The sequence below is a fragment of the Rhinolophus hipposideros genome (genome assembly GCF_964194185.1).
Source record: "Rhinolophus hipposideros genome assembly, chromosome: 5".
Classification (NCBI taxonomy): Eukaryota; Metazoa; Chordata; class Mammalia; order Chiroptera; family Rhinolophidae; genus Rhinolophus; species Rhinolophus hipposideros.
Genome location: NC_138051.1, coordinates 93,072,632 through 93,091,302, shown reverse-complemented (window position 1 = coordinate 93,091,302; position 18,671 = coordinate 93,072,632). Strand labels below are relative to the sequence as shown.

At 39.9% G+C, this 18,671-nt stretch overlaps 1 protein-coding gene across 3 annotated transcripts in view; it reads left to right on the top strand.

The window, feature by feature from the left end:
• BTBD7 (BTB domain containing 7) overlaps positions 1 to 18,671 on the top strand; it is a 76,386-nt gene that overhangs the window by 36,977 nt on the left and 20,738 nt on the right. Inside the window, exon 4 of one of the 3 annotated variants that reach the window (XM_081047915.1) lies at positions 656 to 4,757. The exons of the other annotated variants lie outside the window; for them this stretch is intronic. Within the exon in view, the coding sequence (XP_080904041.1) occupies positions 656 to 663 (8 nt within the window). The 3' untranslated portion in view covers positions 664 to 4,757. Of the gene's footprint in view, positions 1 to 655; positions 4,758 to 18,671 lie in introns of those variants that run through there. 3 annotated transcript variants of the gene reach the window in all.

The following is an 18,671-nucleotide window of genomic DNA, read 5'->3' as shown; positions in this document are numbered from 1 at the left end:
CTTGGTCAGATTCCAAGAGTGTGTGACTTGAAACAAATGCAAAATAGCAAAAACTGTCCCTGCTCACTAATCCATTCCTCTGTCTTCCCATCCTTTCCATTGTTCCCATATTGACACCCTTCCTTTTGTCTCAGTTTGTTGAGCTGGCAGTTCATTTTACTTCAGTCTGTAATTGTTTCCTCTTCAGCAAATTAGTCTGAGTACACTGCCTAGAGAATAATGGAGCTAAGTTAAACACAGTTATCAACAGATCAGAGTAGTAAATGTAGGTTTCAGTTAAACATGTAACATTAGATGAATTAATCTGTTTCAGGAATGGCAGTTCAAATGACCCTCAAGCTATACATCTCTTAACGTAGCACTTAAATTTTTATTTTTGAAAATTATGACAAGTTCTAAAGTGTAATATTTAATTGCATATTTTATCTTAGAACTTAAGTCATTTTTCATACAGACTACAAACTCTCTACCTCTGACCCTCTGCTCATTTTGTCTTGGAATATCTTTGCCTTTAATCACGGAATGTCCAAATTCTACCCTACCCTTTAAGACCAACTCACATGCTCCGTTCCTTGTTTTGTCTTAGGCATTCCACATTAAAAATATTTTCTACTTCCTGCAAACTTTTGAAACGCTTCTTTTATTTTTCTTTCAGGTTTTTGACATCTTCTAGCTTGTTTTGGAATTACCTATGTACCTGTCTCATTTCTTCCACCAACTAGTAACAGTGTATTATTTACTCCCTAAAGACAAGATCAAAATCTTGGTCATTTTTGAATCACCCTATGAACCTAATGCAGTGCTTTGCTCTTAGTAGACTCTGTTACGTATTTTGAATGACCTGTAATACCTATGAAAACTGAGCAACTTTTCTAAAAAAGGGAGGGGAAATGTAATAAATGTTTAACCCTAGAAGTTGCAAATAAAATGAAATCACTGAACCTCAGTGTAGGAGATAAACTTGAAGTATTCTTTTATAAAAGTAAGTTTAGATGTGGTCTAAGTGGTATGTAACTCTCTACTATTAAACTCAGTTTTCAGTTAAATTTCAAATAAAATTATCAACTCTTTGTTGGTCTGTTGATACGAAATATATCAATCAGATTTAAAATATTTGTGGAAGTCAATCAAGGCTATTAATGTTTTGAAGCCAAAAAGTTTAATCCAAGGGCAGTCCTTTTGTATTAATTTATAATTTAGATTAAAAAACTAATTATCTAAAATGTCAATGAAAATGTATTTACATTAATAAACAAATGTAATTTAGAATATTAAAGTACCTTGGAAATTCTTATTTTAAATTAGGCATTTGTTTTCTTTTTTGTCCTGCTTAATTTATTAAGGGAAAATAAAATTATAAGGAGTTGCCATTGTTTGTTTCTTGTCTATATAAGATGGAGTGTTTATTCACCCTTATTTGAAAACTTAAAAGAAAGTGAGCGTAAATTAATGTTATGGCTTGTTATATAACTTTGTAAATGTAAATGTTTATCAGGCACTTTGTAGCCCTAGCAAGAAGTGTTATTTCTAAAATGTGTGCAGTTATTTAAAGTAGAGTGTGTTGAATGTCTTCTATTTATTTAAAATTATATGGCATTTAATTAGAAGCCTTTTCTCAATAAGCAAAACCTTTTCTCTGTGATACGGAAATTCTGAGGATGCCACAAGGGAGGGAAATGACGAATAGAGGAAGACGTGTTCTGTCTTGTTTTTTGCCTTCAGCCCAAATTGTGTGTTTATTATAGTCAAGGTCTGAGATATTGGATTTAATTTGAATGTGACAGACATTAATATAATCAGATAAAAGGTAAAACGCTGTACTCATGTCAGTATGGATATGAACACAAAACTTTGAACAACATAGCACTTCTCTGGGATAAGAAAGACCTGAGAATCTGTTAATTAAAGAGTCTGTTGATCTCTAGCCACCATGAAGATAGCAGGTAGCATCGCCAGGGATGCTGTCCAGTGCACCTGTTCTGAACTAGAGAAAGACTTGTAAACTAATGGTATCACATTTTGTCTTGAATTATTGAGGTACCTGTTTTTCGCTACCCTTTGCATGTATCACTGTTTATATATGACTGTCAAAGTAAAACAGAATGGTCAATTCTATCAGTTGATCAGATCTTGATGTCAGTAGGCCTAAGACAAGACACATAGTTCTTTCAAACTCGTAAAAAGTATTTTTTTTAAAGTTTCAGGTTAGCTTATATTGCTATCAAGATATAATATCAGGGAGAAGAGAATTAACAGTTGTTGAATGCCACTGTGTACCTAACTTTATGACAGGCACTTCACACGCGGTGCTTCATTTTATCCTTACAACAACCCCCTGAAGCTTGGAAAATGGGTTTCCAGTTTGGGCAGAGAGGTTCAGAGATAAATGACAATGCCCAAATTTAATGGTGTTTTATAAATATGAGCTTTGGGGTTATATCTGTGTTCCAGTCTTGGCTCTGCCACATACTAACCACATAAATTCTGTCTGGATTCCATAACCTGAGCTCGTTTCTTCTTCATAGAAATGCAAGCAGCACACATTATGTCTGCTTACAGTTGGCAGGGCCTTAATAAATGTTTTAAAAAACTGAATTGCATTAACTCCTTGGTGGAAGATTCCTAAAGATAAGAATTGAGTCATTTTCCTTGCACACCATTTGAAACCACACTCCAAGGTTCCAAAGTCTAAAATTACCAGATTCAGACTTTTAGCAATAGTGATACATGTGTTTATAATTTCAGGGAACTGTCAATCTTAGATGATGGCAAAGCAGGGCCATAAAACATGGTCCACAGAGCTTTCTCCTGGTGTGGTCTCAACTCCCACTTTGATTCAATTATAGTCTCTTTTAGAAACACTAAGAGAAATGGCCTAATTGTTGCTTTTTCTTAAAGCCCCATCTTATTTGTATTTTTCTGACTGCCATAGTCAAATTTTGAATACTCTCTCCTATACCTTCCATTGCCAAGGAATATGAAACATACAATCAAAGATGTAAGTTATTTGACATAAGGAAAGGAGGACTAGGGGAGGGCGTTAGTGATTGAGGAGGGAACATGACAGAAGGAGGGAAGGACCTCTGCATTGTACAAATATGTAGGCTTTTTAAACTCAGTATTAAGATACAGAGTGGAAGTTTCTGCCTTAAAATCAAATATTGCACTTCTCTCCTAAAATATCCAAAGTAGAAGGACTCACCCAGACATAAGCATTCTGTTTACTGGTTTTGGAAATAGCTGGAAGAAACTATGCTAAGAATTTAGATAGATTAGTAACGATATCATCTAGCTATTGCTGTGTGCGAGATACTGGGCTAAGTAAGCTCTTTTTGTGGAACACCTCACTTAATCTTTCCAGTGACCTGTATGCTAGCTGCCATCATTCTTCTATTTGAGAGACAGGAAACATTCTTAAGTTGTTACTTTCCCAGGGTGACTTCTAGTGATCAAAAGATAGACTTTAAAACAAAAACTTACACTCAGTACCTAAGTTTCCTATATACTTTGTACTTGAAAAGACGTTAGACAGTATGTTGGGTAGCATTCATAAATAAACCATCTCCAATAGCAACTTAAAATTTGAATAAATTTAATTCAAAACAGTTCATGCTCATTGTTGAGAAAAGGGACTAATAATAATAGAAACACAGCCTAAGGTATATTTTCACTTACTGCCATTCTTTCCCCCAAATCCTCATTGATGACATTGAACAGTTTGAAGAGTTTCCTTGTAAACCTTTATCTGGCGGGAATGTGTGTATTTTACATGCATATTTTGTTCTTTTGTAAAAATAGCACTACTTCATACATACTACTCTGTGTTGCTTTAACTTCGTAAAAATTATTTCAGTACATGTAGGATAACTTTATTTTAATAACTTCATTTTTTAAATATAAGAGATGCACTAATAGTTGGATATTCAGGTAATACAAATAATACAAAAGGCGTTTAAGAACTCTTTCAGTCTCACTCCCCAGTGAAAAACACTGTTGACAAATAATACCTTTTTATAAATATCTCCTAAAGACTGAAACAGTTTGGAGTGTATTTCTGGAACTGCTAAAACATTCCGTGAATGTGAACTGTCCAGAAGTTTCCCTGCCTCCAGCTATTTTTTCATATATTTTGATGAAAAGGAATATCAGTTTGTATTATGAATTAACATGGGCAGCCTCACTAAATTTGTCTCCACAAAGGGGACGACTTTGATATATTAAAAGATTCTGAGCTCTGCTTTGGCCCTTTTCACTAAAACATTTTTATATATACCTCATGTTAGCATTGCTATGTCTATAAAACTTCTGATAAATGCTTTACACGTCATATCATTTGAAGGTGAAATATCCATGGAGCTGAAAATAGTGCCAGAAAATGAAAAACACAATTTGCCATTTACGTCTTTGTTTCTAGCCGTATTCCTCTTTAACCATGATAGAGTTAGGCTTATTTCGAAGTGGATTGGTTTTAATATTACATTTCCACTGTCATTGTTCCTTCCTACTTGAATGTTGAGGAACGTTGCTGAATTTTGACACTGATTCACTAAAATATTTCTAGAAAATACATGGCTATCACCCCAATGGTTTTCTAAATGCTGATAGCAGAGCTTGTCTGTGATGAGAGGTTCAGAAATTTTTCGAAGCCAAACTGTGTAATTAAATAGTTTCTTTGTTGTTCTTATGCCTCATCTTTAATTCTAAATTGATAGTTTTTGTTTATAAGTATAAACAATAAAAATATTGTGCCTAAAGTCTTCAGTGGTATGAACTGCGCTCCTAAACTACATTTTGATGTCCAGTTTTTAGAGGTAGTAGGTTAAAATAGAAGTGGGTGGCTACAGTGTTGTAATTCTGATCATTGTAACAGGTCTGTACCTGAAAATAACACCTGCCTGAGTTTTCAAGAAAATAAAGGTAAAAATGGGATATTATGGGAGGGACGGTGTGTGAAGGAATATAACCTGTCGATTCAAATGGATCCTTGGTATAGAATCAGCATGGTGATCCCTATGTTTATTTAACAAACACTTACTGAGCTATTTCCATATGCCAGGCCCTGAGATTAAACTAGTGAGTTATGATAGTCTAGTAGTGTCGACACCAGTAGGCAGGTACAGTGTAAGTGCCCGAATAGAGCAAAGCGCTGGATGGGGCTCGGAGAGCACATAGGAGGAAGAAGGGCCCCAGAACCTCAACACAGAGAGTCAGGGAAGGGGGACAGTATCAAGAACTTGCCAGAGAAGCTGAGACCTGGAGAATGAATGAATGGGAGCTAAATTACTAAAGATTGGAGGTAAAAGGGAGCCTGTCAGGCAGAAGGTCCAAAGACCCGGAGATAAATGAGAGCAAGGCACTTTAGGTTGGGAGGGGATAGAGGGTGCAGAGATGAGAGGTGTGACAAGAAATGAGGCTGCAGAGGCAAGCAGGGCTGTGTGAGAAAGCTGGGTTTACTGTGCTGAGGTGGTTGACTTTCTCCTGAGCTTAGCAAGTCATGTGACCTGACTACGTTTGCACTTTCTGGAAGATCTCTGGCTGCAGCATGCAGACCATAAGAAATGTTCCAGAAATAATGTTTTTTTAAATAATACATTCTTTAAGCAGATGAAATCTATAAATTATACATCAAAAATTACTAATTCTTTTAAAAAGTTTCCTACCACATTTATTCGGTTATTCCATAGAACTCTTTGAGCACCTGTTTTGTGCCAGGCACTGTGTTAAGCGCTGGACTCATTGTCCTCTGTGGTAGTTACTATCCCCATTTTACAGATAAACTGGGGCTTGAGAATATTGTCACCTGAGGTTACTCTACAAAGTGTTAAGGCCAAGACTTGAATCTGGTCTTCCTGACTCCAGAGATTTCCTGACTTCCGCATTTGAAGAGATCATTTGAATATGATCTCTGAGAAGAAATCATCTGTGAGGTGCATTGTTTGGAAGGGAACATGTGATCATATTTTAACAGATAACCAGTAGATATCAAAAAGTTTTCTGAAAATTGTAATCATATGTCCTTGACCCTCATCAAGGAAACTTAATTATAGTAATAGCTGCCATTCATTTACCCATAAGTTAAATATTGTACTACCGTAAGTGCTATCTGTATATTATTTAATCCTCAAAATAACCTGGGGAGGTACATTTTGAAGATTAGGAAACATTTTTTCGATGTGGACATGGGAATCGGGATAGGATCTCTGGTCATTCTGATCTAGAGGTCTATGTTGCGTCTCTCTACCAGCGAGATGCCTGTACAGGAGAGCTTGTGTTCGCTTTCAGGGAGTTCGGACATCCTGTAGGTCGCTGTGAGAGCCCCCTGAATTGTGGTACAGCAGGGGCTTCTTTATGGTGCCTGTGTGCTGAGAACTGACATCCCCATGAATCCTTTCCCTTTTCACTGTGCTGTTCTCACCCCAAAAAACACTTAAGCATAAACATTTAACATGCCATATTAGAGAACATTATAAACATTAAAGAAGCATAAATCTGTATTCAATTAAGAGTCGTAAGGGTTCTTAAACTTAGTCTTTTTTTTTTCATGGCTTAGAGAGAAATCTTCAGTCTTTTATCAGTGGTTGTCTGTGTGCTTTAGCCACCTCTGTTTACTAGGTTAGAAGTGTTCAGCTTCTTTCCTTCCCATTTTTGTCTGTTTTTCCCTCTCAGCTTGGCAAAAGCTTAAGACTAAAGAGTACAAGGCTTCAGTGTACATTTTCACACACAAGCGGTATGAATCTCAGTGATGGCCACTTTCCCGTCAGAAGGGAGTAATGTTCTCAAAGTAGAGAACCTTCTCATTTCCTTTCCAATATTTGCTTGGATTTTGTGGTCAGTGATTGATTTTATACTGAGCACTGAGGAAAGAAACAGCCAGCAACTTCCATAGCCTGATGTGTGTGTTTTTTTTAATTTTTTGAAAAATTAGTACTTTCACATGGAACAGAATTCAAAGGTAGAAAAGGGTCCTCAGTGAAGAGTATTCTGCCCTCCCGACTTTTTGTCCCCTAACCACTCAGTCCCCCTTCAAAGAAGTAACCAGTGTTACCTGCTTCTTGTGTATCCATCCGTCCAGATAATCCAGAGATTGTCTCAGAACATAGCTTTTAAAATACATGGAAAGGGAACATAGAAAGATACTTGGAATAGATCTATAATATTAATAATGCCTTTTGGCATTTTGCTATTGCAAGGAAATCTTATAAGACTATTAAAAGGGGCAGAAACTTACCTTGTACTATCCTTAAACCATTAACAGAATGTATAAGTTTACAGTGTACAATGGAATGATTTGCTACGTGTATAAATTGTGAGATGTTTACCATAATAAGGTTAGCTAACACATCCTTTACCTCACATAATTAACATTTTCTTGTCACGGTGAGAACATTACAGCTGTGTCCCACAGCAACTCTCAAGTATACACTACAGTGTTGTTAACTATAGTCTCCGTGCTGTACAGTACATCCCTGGACCTGATTCATCTTGTACCTGCAAGTTTGTGTGCTTTGATCAACATTTCCCCACCCCCGCCCCTTTTAGCCCCTGGCAATCACTATTTTACTATGAAGTTTCTATGAGTTTGATGTTTTTAGGTTTCTTACATGTGAGATCATACAATAGTTGTTTGTCTCTGTCTGACTTATTTCACTTAGAATAAAGCACTCAAGATCCATCCATGTTGTCACAAATGGCAGGATTTTCCTTTTTTTAAAAAACACACAAACTTTTATTCATTTTAAGTGTGTTTTTCCAGGACCCATCAGCGCCAAGTCAAGTAGTTGTTTCAATCTAGTTGTGGAGGGTGCAGCTCACAGTGGCCCATGTGGGGATCGAACCAGCAACCCTGGTGTTACGAGCACCGCACTCTACCCAACTGAGCTAACCGGCCGCCCCAGCATTCTCTTTTTATGAATGGCTAATACTCGATTTTTTATATATACCACATTGTTTTTATCCATTTATCTATTGATGGCCACTTAAGTTGTTTCCATGTCTCGGCTATTATGATTAATGCTGCGATGAACATGGGGGTGCAGATGTCTCGTTGAGATAGTGAGTTCATATATCCCCAGCAGTGGGATTACTGCACCATATGGTAGTTCTAGTTTTTAGTTTTTTGAGGAACTTCCATACTGTTTTCTATAGTAGCTGTCCCAATTTACAGCCCCACCTGTAGTGCTTAAGGGTTCCCTTTCCTCCACATCCCCACCAGCGTTTGTTATCTCTAGTCTTTGGGAATAGCCATGCTGACAGGTGAGGTGATACCTCACTGTGGTTTTGATTTGCATTTCCCTGGTGATTAGTGATGTTGAGCATCTTTTCATGTGCTTATTGGCCATTTGTATGTCAAGTCCTCTGCCCATCTTTTAAATCAGATTGTTTGTTTGCTATTGAGTTGTATGATATTAACCCCTTATCAGATACATGGTTTGCAAATATTTTCTCTGCTTCTGTAGGTTGCCTTTCATTTTGCTGATTCTTTTTCTGTACAAAACCTTTTTAGTATGATGTGGTCCCACTTGTTGACTTTTGCTTTTGGTGTCATACCAACAAGTCATTACCAAGACTGATGTCAAAAAGCTTTTTATTGATGTATTCTTCTAAGTTTTACGGTTTCAGGTCATACGTTTAAGTCCTTAATCCATTTTGAGTTAATTTTTGTGAGTGGTATAAGATCGGGGCCCAATTTCATTCTTTTGCATGTGGATAATCAGTTTTCCCAGTACTGTTTCTTTTCCCATTTAGTATTGGCTCCCTTGTCAATCAGTGTTTTGTTGTTGTTTGTTTGTTTGTTTTTGCCAAGTTGTGATACACTTTTACCTAAAATATTAATTGCAGTTCTTACCACTCTTCAGAGAACACATTCTGAGAAAGACAGCTGAAGTAGGTCAAAGGAATAATTACCAAGGGAAGACGAAAATGATTGGGATTGTCCAATATGTCTGCAAGGGCATTGCTAGCATGGCCATAAGCTTACTGTGACCCTAAGTAAACCCTCAGGTGACCCCTAATGATCCCCGTCTTCTGCAATCCCCTTTCCTTAAGTGTTAGTGTGACCTACAAATTCTTTCTAACCAATACAATGTAGCCAAGATGATGGGGTGTCACTTCCACGATAACATGTCACTGTATACGACTCCATCTTTATAGCAGACTTGCACCAGAGACCCTTTTCCTTCCGAGACCCTTCCTGGCTTGGAGAAGTTAGCTACTGTGTTTTGAGATGGCCCGTTGAGAGGACCACATGGCAAGGATTGCAGGCAGCCTCTAGGAGCTGAACAGGACCCAATCCCCCACCCCCACCCAACCCAGCCAATAACCAGCAAGAAGCTGGGCCCTTAGTCATGCGGCCACAAGGAAATGAATTCTGCCAACCACGTGAATGAGCTTGGAAGTGCAGTCTTTCCCAGTTGAGATGAGAATGCAGCCTTCAGATTAGAATGCAAGCCCAACTGACACCTTGATTGCAGCCCTACGTAACCCTGGCTGAGGACCCCTGTGACCTGTGTGTGCCCAGACTCCTGACCCACAGAAAATCGAAGATAATTTGTTGTCTCAATTTGCTAAATTTGTGGTCATTTGTTACATAGCAGCAGTACATTATTTAGTCTTCTGATGTTATTTTCTGGTGTCAAAACAGTTTATTATCAACAATTTTGTGTGATTTAAGTTAATTAGGGGATAATAATTTATATCCAGTTTATCACAGAGCCTTCAAGGTGGTAACAAGCCACACCTCTACAAAAGATGCAATTCAGGAAAAATGATGGAATTACCCATCGTTCCAGCTGCTGCAACTGACTGGAGCCTGTAATTGGTATTCTCATCATAACTATATCACTCGGTTCAGTCAGGGAAGCTGAACAACTCTGACTTACAGGGTCAGGGAATTAGTATAGAAATCGGGCCTTACGCAATTGGGGAAGTGCCGGTCTGAGAGGGAAAGGAGTAGGATCAGAGACATTACCCACAGTGAACCTGCGAAGCCAAGCACATCGAGCCACTGAAGTGGGGCAGTGACTGTTGGGGCTGGATCTGCAGGCAAGCATCTGGTGGTGGCTTGGGGCCAGTGTCGTCACCAGGCTGCATTGGGACATAGAGCTGGACGCCGAGCAGAGGACAGTAAGAACAAGCTACAGTAGCACCCACAGGATCTCTGTCTGTCTCTCACCACATCTAGCTATGCTGACTTAAAGAGTGATGGCTGCTACTGCTGCCTTCCAGATCTCACACATTTCTCAGGCCAACGGCAGCTTGGAATCATACAGGGATGGAGATTGTGGGAAAGAGTTCTAGCTTAAGCAAATTGAAGCAGTGCTCCTCAGCACAGTCTCCCTTCTCTATCGCCCAGCCTAGATTTCTGTCTCCATTTTCCAAGTATTTCAGCAGGCCTAGGTAGCCTGCCAGGCGGGGTGACCCAGACCTTCCTCGCAGAGGCATTTCACTGGCTTTATCCATGGGGGCTCCAGCTGCTAGGTCTCCATTATCACTGGGCAGAGAAGCGGATCCCTCGGATCCAACGTGAACCTTCCTGCTCCTGTTGTTTTGCCGTAGACCCGGCACCCTGGTCAGGCATCCGCGAGGCCTGCTCCCCAAGTGTTCCTACAGAACCTGCCAGCACACAGAGCAGGTCTTGCAGTTCTTGGGTGTACCCTCTCCTCCCAGGACCACTTCTCACTCAGACTGATGATGAGTGACCAGATCCTGATGATTGGTTTGGAGCTGGTGTCGGGGCAGGAGCAGGTCTGACAAGCGTTATCTTTTCAGGCACCTGCATGGTCTTTTCCTCAGGTCCTCACAAGACACTGCTGTCCTCAGGCAAGGGATTGGGGGAGCTGCTCCTCCCAACCCTGAACATTCAGGCGAATCTTGGGGTGTAACATTCCTAGCTCATCCACCCAAATAACCCCAACTCCAGATTTTATCATAGAAGATTTGCCAAGGCTTTGCATTCAAGTCTTTTTTTGTAGCTGATGTCGTTAAAATTCAGTCTTGAGCCTGAGTCTTGGCAGAAGTCTGCACCACAGCTGCAGGAAATAAGGGCCTTTTTAACCAGTGACCCAGACATAGTCGGACTTTGACAGAATGCTTACACTTCAGCGGTGGCTCACCTGAGCCTGTCCTTTTCTTTTTTTCAGGATTTCTAAAGCGGTGAACTAAAGCTGGCCTACCTCAGGTAGTGTTCCTATGCCGCTCAGGTGCCCCCACTACTGCTGCACGCAGGGGTATTACCTGCCCACCTGCCACCTGACCAGTGATTCTATTTCCAGAATGTCATTTGAGAATCTTGTTTTCTTTTTTTTTTTTTTTTTTTTTTTTTTTTAAGATTTTATTGGGGAAGGGGAACAGGACTTTATTGGGGAACAGTGTGCACTTCCAGGCCTTTTATCCCAAGTCAAGTTGTTGTCCTTTCAATCTTAGTTGTGGAGGGTGCCGTTCAGCTTCAAGTTGTTGTCCTTTCAGTCTTAGTTGTGGAGGGCGCAGCTCAGCTCCAAGTCCAGTTGCCGTTGCTAGTTGTAACTGATAACCTTGTGGTTGAGAGGACGCATTCCAACCAACTGAGCCATCCGGGAGCTCAGCGGCAGCTCAGCTCAAGGTTCTGTATTCAATCTTAGTTGCGGGGGGCACTGCCCACCATCCCTTGCGGGACTCGAGGAGTTGAACTGGCAACCTTGTGGTTGAGAGCCCACTGGCCCATGTGGGAATCGAACCGGCAGCCTTCGGAGTTAGGAGCACAGAGCTCTAACCACCTGAGCCACCAGGCCAGCCCCGAGAATCTTGTTTTCTAGGGCCATTTCTCTTACTGTAATTGTGTGGGTGTCTCCTCCAATTCCCCCAAACCTGTTCTGAAACAAAGGCTTGCACTCAGGTAGTTTATTTGGTAAGTTATCCTATGAACAGAAGTGAGAATGGGGCCAGTGAAGCAGGAGGAGGGGAAGCAGTACAAGAATGGGCCACTGAGCTGGTCACCAGTGGAGGCTCCCGGGCTTCCACCCTGCCAGGGTCCTTAAGGAGCTCTGTGCCGTCTTCAGAACGGTCCTGGGGACTACTAAAGAGGAGCAGCTATCCAACCAGCTCTCAGAAGTTGCAGAGTCCAAGGACTGGCCAGTACAACATGAAGGCACAGATTGATTTGTCTTCTGACCCACATGTCTGACTCACATTTTCTGCTTTGGATCTGGAATTCTGGTTGCCTTTTTAAAATAGAGAGATGTCCAGGGATGATGTGTTGATGGGTGTTTTAAAAAACGTAAACCTTTCAACAGTGTGCTCAGTATGGATTAGAATACTGAAGGGAGGGAGACAGGAGGAAACCTCGGTAATTGATGTGTGAGGCACTGAGGATTTGGACAAAGGCGGTGTTAGGACTGGAAAATAAAGCTAATCAAGGAGCGTTTTGAAGGAAGAATCACTAGGACACATTGATTAGTTATTTGCATAGGGTAAAGGAGGGTGAGTCGGCACAGCTGATTTAAGATTGCTAGGCTAGAAAAAGCGTAGTGTTGGTGGAGCATTGGCTTCCCAGCATTATTTAACATCATCCTCAGAAATCTGATGGGATTGTTTCGTCCCCGATAGGAGGAAGTGATCCAACACAGGGTGAGAAGGGAGAGTCCAGAGCCAGTGGTGTTAAGTGCCTGAGTTCAAAGCCTCTCTGCTCTCTCTGCTACTTCGTGCTGCCCTCACTTCACTCATGTTTCATAATTCCTTTCCTTGGGATTTAGAATCAGTGGCGTACAGGTTAGTAGGAAAGACTTGAAGCAACTTTTCTCTCAAGCCTATTTGCACTTGAAATCTTTTTTCAAACTGGAGACACTGAAGAGTCACTGTACCTGCTCTGAGGCCAGCCTCCTCCTAACCTTGTTGCAGGCAGACCTCAGGTGTTGCAGGGCTGTTTCCAGAGCACCGCAACGAAGCAGTTACTGTAGTGTAGTGAGGGAGCTGTAATCCTTTTTTTCTGGTGGACGTTCTTGCCTTCATTTGGTAAAACATGCAACATCTGTGAAGCACAGTAAGGCAAAAGCGCAATAAAATGAAGTATGCTTGTGTATTGTTTTATGTTGCATGGCAAGCTGTAATCTCCTTCCACAGTTCCTTTCCTTTCTTCCCCCTTGCCTATTTCCTTCTTTCTCTTCCCACCTCAACCCCAATATGAAACTCTGAATGTGGAGGCTGCTTATACATTTCCTGATGGACGTGAGCCAGTGGAAAGGTTTCCCACTGGTACTGGTGAAACAAGTGTGAGGGTACACCGAAAATAACAAAGAGTGTGAGTGTGTTTTCAGGACGTCTGTCAACACTGAAGCTTGTTTTAGTTACCAGGAACACGAAAAGGAGAAAAAAAAGGAAAGTGATCCTATTTAACATGCAACAATGACAATCATTTATATCACTAACTGTCAAGTTGATTTGTTTTGCTTTTTTATATCTGCCTTGCTCATTCTTGTCATGTAGCTCAAATTTTTGAAAAGAGGCATTTTTGTCCACATTACAGATTAGAGAGAAAATATTCTGGTGAACGAATAGAGAGGATTAAGTAAGTAGGAGGTGGATCTGCAAAATGAGGTGGTCACACAAGCAAAAGAAATGTCAGAAGTTGACTTCATACTATCTGTCAGGCTCATAACAGCATTGTGGAAAATCTGCGGCCTGGACATAATGCATGGGCATCTTTGAGCCACTAAATGTCATGGCTTTGGCTACAGATGAGTTTTTCTGTTACAAGGAAATTGTTAAAAGCGTTTGAGTTAATCCCAAAAGTTACATGGTTTATTAATCAACCATTGCTGTGTAACAAACGGGAGAATCTCAGTATATTCCTGCCATGGCAGTGGCAGAGGGCAACCCCAGTTCCTAAAAGTACTTCTGAAGTTGCTTGTCACATCACAGCCACTGACATTTCAAAGTCTTGGGGTGGGGAAATACGCTCATGTACTCTGCCCATGGTGGGCCATGAGGAGACCAGGAGGCTCCGGGTTGTGAATATGTCTGAACAGTAATCTCCCGTATGTGGGTAACAGTCTGCGCTCCAAAGCTCTAGTTTAAAATAAGTAGTCATTCTGATTGTGTCGTTTAGTTGTCTTTAAAGGCATATAAAATAATGTACTATTTTGTCTGTAGTTAGGAAATGGAGCCACTGAACTCTATAGGGGAAGAAAAGAGGAAGAGAGAGTTCCTTATGAAGATTAGTTAGGACCAAATGGGAGGAAACACATTTGGCCTCCATGTATCCTGAAACTGGCAAGGAGGAAGGAATTCTAGACAGAGCAGTGCTCTTCAAAGTGTGTCCACAGTGAGGTAAGGACAGAAATCGAGAATAAGCCTTGAGAAACTTTTGTAGCAATTGGACAGTGCCACAATATTCAAGCAGATTTTTACTGAGTTTTACTGTGTTGGTCCATGCTGTCATGGATCGGAAATTAAAAAGACAACTAACTGTTCCTTGACCCGAGATAGTTTGAGAAGAACTAACATAGAATATGATACTCTGCTCACTAGGAATGAACACCTGCATTACACATAAGTGGACCTTCTGATTTATACAGAGGTCTTTTGGGATTTAAGTTATACCACGTTGTCACCAAAGAATCTGACCATTTTGAGTGTGCTAGTAATGTTTTGGGACCTACAAGTCTGGTCCAGAATACACCAAAGAAATGGCATTTTGTGAAGCCTCTCTGCATCTCACTTGCTGGCCTCCCCTGCCAGCGTCCCTTTGACCTTGCTGCTATAATTATATTTTCATTCCCTTATTGATAACCTTGACCAAATACAAATTGCCACTATTTGAAATCCTTTACCGTAATATGAAAATATTAATTTTGATAGTATTAAAAAAATCCCTTTAAAAATACACCTTCTAACATTCCAATTTTTTGGCTAATTGTCTTCCTTTTGCATTTGTAAGTATCACCATGTTTGGTGTATTTATAAAGTGCTTTTCTTTCATGAGAGATGTGGTTTCAAATGAAGAAGTTCTGATGAGAATTGATTAGTGGAAGACCTAAGTTTAGAGGCACAAAAAAGTCAGGGACATGTAATTTTTAGAAGGAAAGGGAAGGATATGTTTGGTTAAGTATAACTTGTTTTCTTCGTAGCTGTAGAATCTTGGGCAAGTTAATGTTTCTGAGTCTTAGTTTTGTCATCTGTAAAATGGGAATAAAGATAGTACCACCTTCTTTGATAAAAACTGCTGGAATTAAATATTTAAGTTAAGCACAGAGCTTGAGACGTAATAAATTTTAAAAATGTAAGCTATTGCTTTTAATTATCTACTAGGTGTCAGGCCTTTTAGAATCAGAGATAAGGTGGAGTTACCCCAAAGGAGCTGGTAGATGATTCGGACAAATATATCACAAAGATAAAATAGTATGAGAATTTGATGCTATCATAGAGGAAACAGCGTACCGTGGAAACTTAGGTAGGAGGAACATCTGACTGAGTTTTTGGGGAGCAGGATCAAGGTTGGCTTTTGAAAAAGGCAATGTCTAAGCTGAGTCTAAAGATGTGGAGGAGTTAAGGGGCATTAAGAACATTTCAGAAATGGGAACAACCTATGTAAAGGCCCAGAAGTGAAAGAGTTTGGTGGAATTTTAGGAAATTGTAAGTAATGCAGTATGACTAGTGTCAGTATAATATGAGCAGAAAGGGGGCTGGAGACGTCAGGGGCCAGGTCATCAAGAATATGTGACTTGGATTTTATCTTGAAGTCATTTGCAAGCTATTGAATAATTTGTTGCATATATAACTACTTTACATTTTAAAAGATCATTCTGGCAATAGTATTCAGAACACATTGGAAGGGAGAAAGACAAGATGGGAAATTTTTTAGGCTATTTTAATAATGAAGGAGAAAGTATCAGATTCTTAAACAGAGGTGGTAGAGAGTCAGTGGAGGGAATGGATTTAAAATACGAATAGAATGAGCAGTATTTGATGGATGCTTGGATATGGCCTTCTGGAGATGGAATCAATAATAGTACTCCGATTTCTGGCTTCGGTGAAAGGTAGATGAGATATCCTTTTTTAAAACAGGGATTAAAAAGGGTGGTATACTAGATTTCCTGGAGGAGTTGAATGACTTGAATTTAAGATGTGTGCAGAATATCCGTGTAGAACTCTCCAATGGGAAGTTCAAGGAGGGAGTCTGGGCGTCAGGAGAGAGCTCCGGGCTGGATGTGCTGGATCTGTAGACTTGAAAGCCATAGGAGGCAATGAGAATTAAGGCCAGGCAGGAGGGTGACATCACCCAGGAAAGTGCAGTAAAGAGTTGTGTATTCACAGTGCTTGGCAAGTAGGTGCTCCAGAATGTTTGAATTAATGAAGGGTGTCAAGGGAACGGTCTCGTTTAAACAATTTTAACAATCCCGAGTTAGGAGTATAATCCAGTTTTATAAATGAAGACGTTTCAGGCTCATGGAGGTTAAGCAATTTGCCCAAAGTGACTTTGCTGCTGCATGGTCAGAGTGGGATTTCAAGTCCAAACTGTGTGATTTCAAAGCCCATTTTTGCCCTACCAGGTTTTACTTCTTTGTGAGCCTCAGAAGTTGAAATATGTGATGTTATCATTAATTCTCTTTTTTCATCTCTGCCAATGCCCTGGTTTAGTAGGGTTGTGATACATCCTTTTAAATAACCACTTTTTCCCTAAGAGCCGCTGCTTCATTCCCGAATACATCTGTCAGATTTCCTTTTCTGTCACATTGAGTTGATGGCACTAAACTCTAATCCCAGGCCTACTTTACGACAGCAGACTGACAGAAGCCCCCCACTGGCCACTGGGAGGGGCCTGTCCTCAGCTTGGCACTCAAGGCTCACCATAAAATAATGGAAACTCACAGTGGGATTTATAGATGATGTAATACAGAATTGTACACCTGAAATCTATGTAATTTTGCTAACAATTGTCACCCCAATAAATTAAAAAAAAGAAATTGAATCAAGATTAAAAAAAATAATGAAAACGTATCCATATTTCCTACTTCTTAGCCCATATTCATGTCTTAGCCCATATTCATGTTGTTTACATGCAGATTGCATTGTGGTGGTCTTAGTGTTCCTTATAAGGATTTCATTTTAATGTTTAAATTAATCTTTAGATTAAATTACTCTTATGTTTACTCTGTTACTGTTTTCCTAAAAATGATTTTATCTTTGTGATGGAAGCAACTTAGATGTCATGTGACCTTCTCCCATGTCCAATATAGGCCTTCATTGTCCTCTGTCCCTAATGTGATGAGCCAGCCTTTGCTACTACGTATTTCTAGAGAGGTCTTCTTCTTCTTTTTTTTTTTTTTTTTTTTTGAGGGCAGGAGATGAGAGCAATTCTAATTGTTAGGAATTTGAAATTCCAAATTAGAAATATTTCTTAATATTGAGTCAAAATTCCCCTTTTAACCACTTGTTTCCCAGAACGTGCTCTTGGAATAATAGTCGTTTCTCCTTTGCCTCATGAAAGTCCGTCAGACATTTAAAGATAGTTATGTATCTCCTGAGGTTCTCTTACATAAGCCAAATTATCTTACTTTCTTGCAGCTTTTCTCCTATAACAAGTCTCAAACTCTCTGCTGTTCTTTTGCCCTCCTCTGAGAGTTCTGGAATTTTGCCAGTGCCCCATCTAAAACCCAGGGCCCACAACAGAACACAGTGCCCCACAGGAGAGCAGTGCAACATTATTCCTTTGATTAGGACTTTGTGTTTGTATCTTAAAAGCCTAAGATTGCTTCAGCTATTGCAACCCTTTCACATTTTGCCTTCATTCCAATACCCAGATACTATTTTTACTCAGGTTAAGCTGGCTCTCCTGTGTCATCTGTGCAGTGGATTTTCTTTAAATACAGAACTACCTCATTTTCCTAGTTGTATTTCATCTTCATTTTGACCCATCACTTATGTCAATTATGATCCTGTTATCCATTGTATTGTGAACTGTTGGCCAGTTTTAATCATCTGAAGATTTTGAAGCATGCTTTCTACATTTTCATTCAAGTTCTTGATAAATATCGCAGAAAGACTCCTCAGTCCACCCCCAAGCTGATCAATGCTGCTTACAAATGGTTCTGTTAGCCATTGTTCTTTCATCCATCTACCTCTCATCTTATCTGCAAAGATCTCATTTGTACATTCAAACAAATTTTTATTTAGCACCTACCATGTGCAAGAAGGTGCTAGAAATAGAGTGAAAACAGGAGTCTTCCTGTCATGAGCTCTCAGGAGCTCTTACGGAGCTAATAATCAAGAGACATCACAAAGTATTTTGTTAGGTGCTTTGCAGAAATCTGGTTACACAATTCTCTGTGCTATTCTCCTTATCTGGTACCATGTGAGAAAAAGAATGAAGCACTTCTTTTTGCAGACTTTGTATTGGCTACTAATGATCTTGTATCACCTGAAAATGGAATTCATCACCTTTCTCTTTTCACCTTTCCTAGTTTCAAAATAACTTCGAGCTTTGGAAATCTCTGGAGTTCATTGGTGTATTTTTTGGGACCTATATCTTCCAAAGCTCTGAGCTCGTTAGAGATTAGTCTGTTTAGCTACGTTTTTGGTGGTATTGGTGGTGGTGGTATAAACCCCTCCCCACCCCATTATCAGTGTCCTTTTTTATTTTTTAGTCAACTCAGTTATAAAGAATTTCTGTCTAACTTTAACCATTTTCCCTTCCACAATCT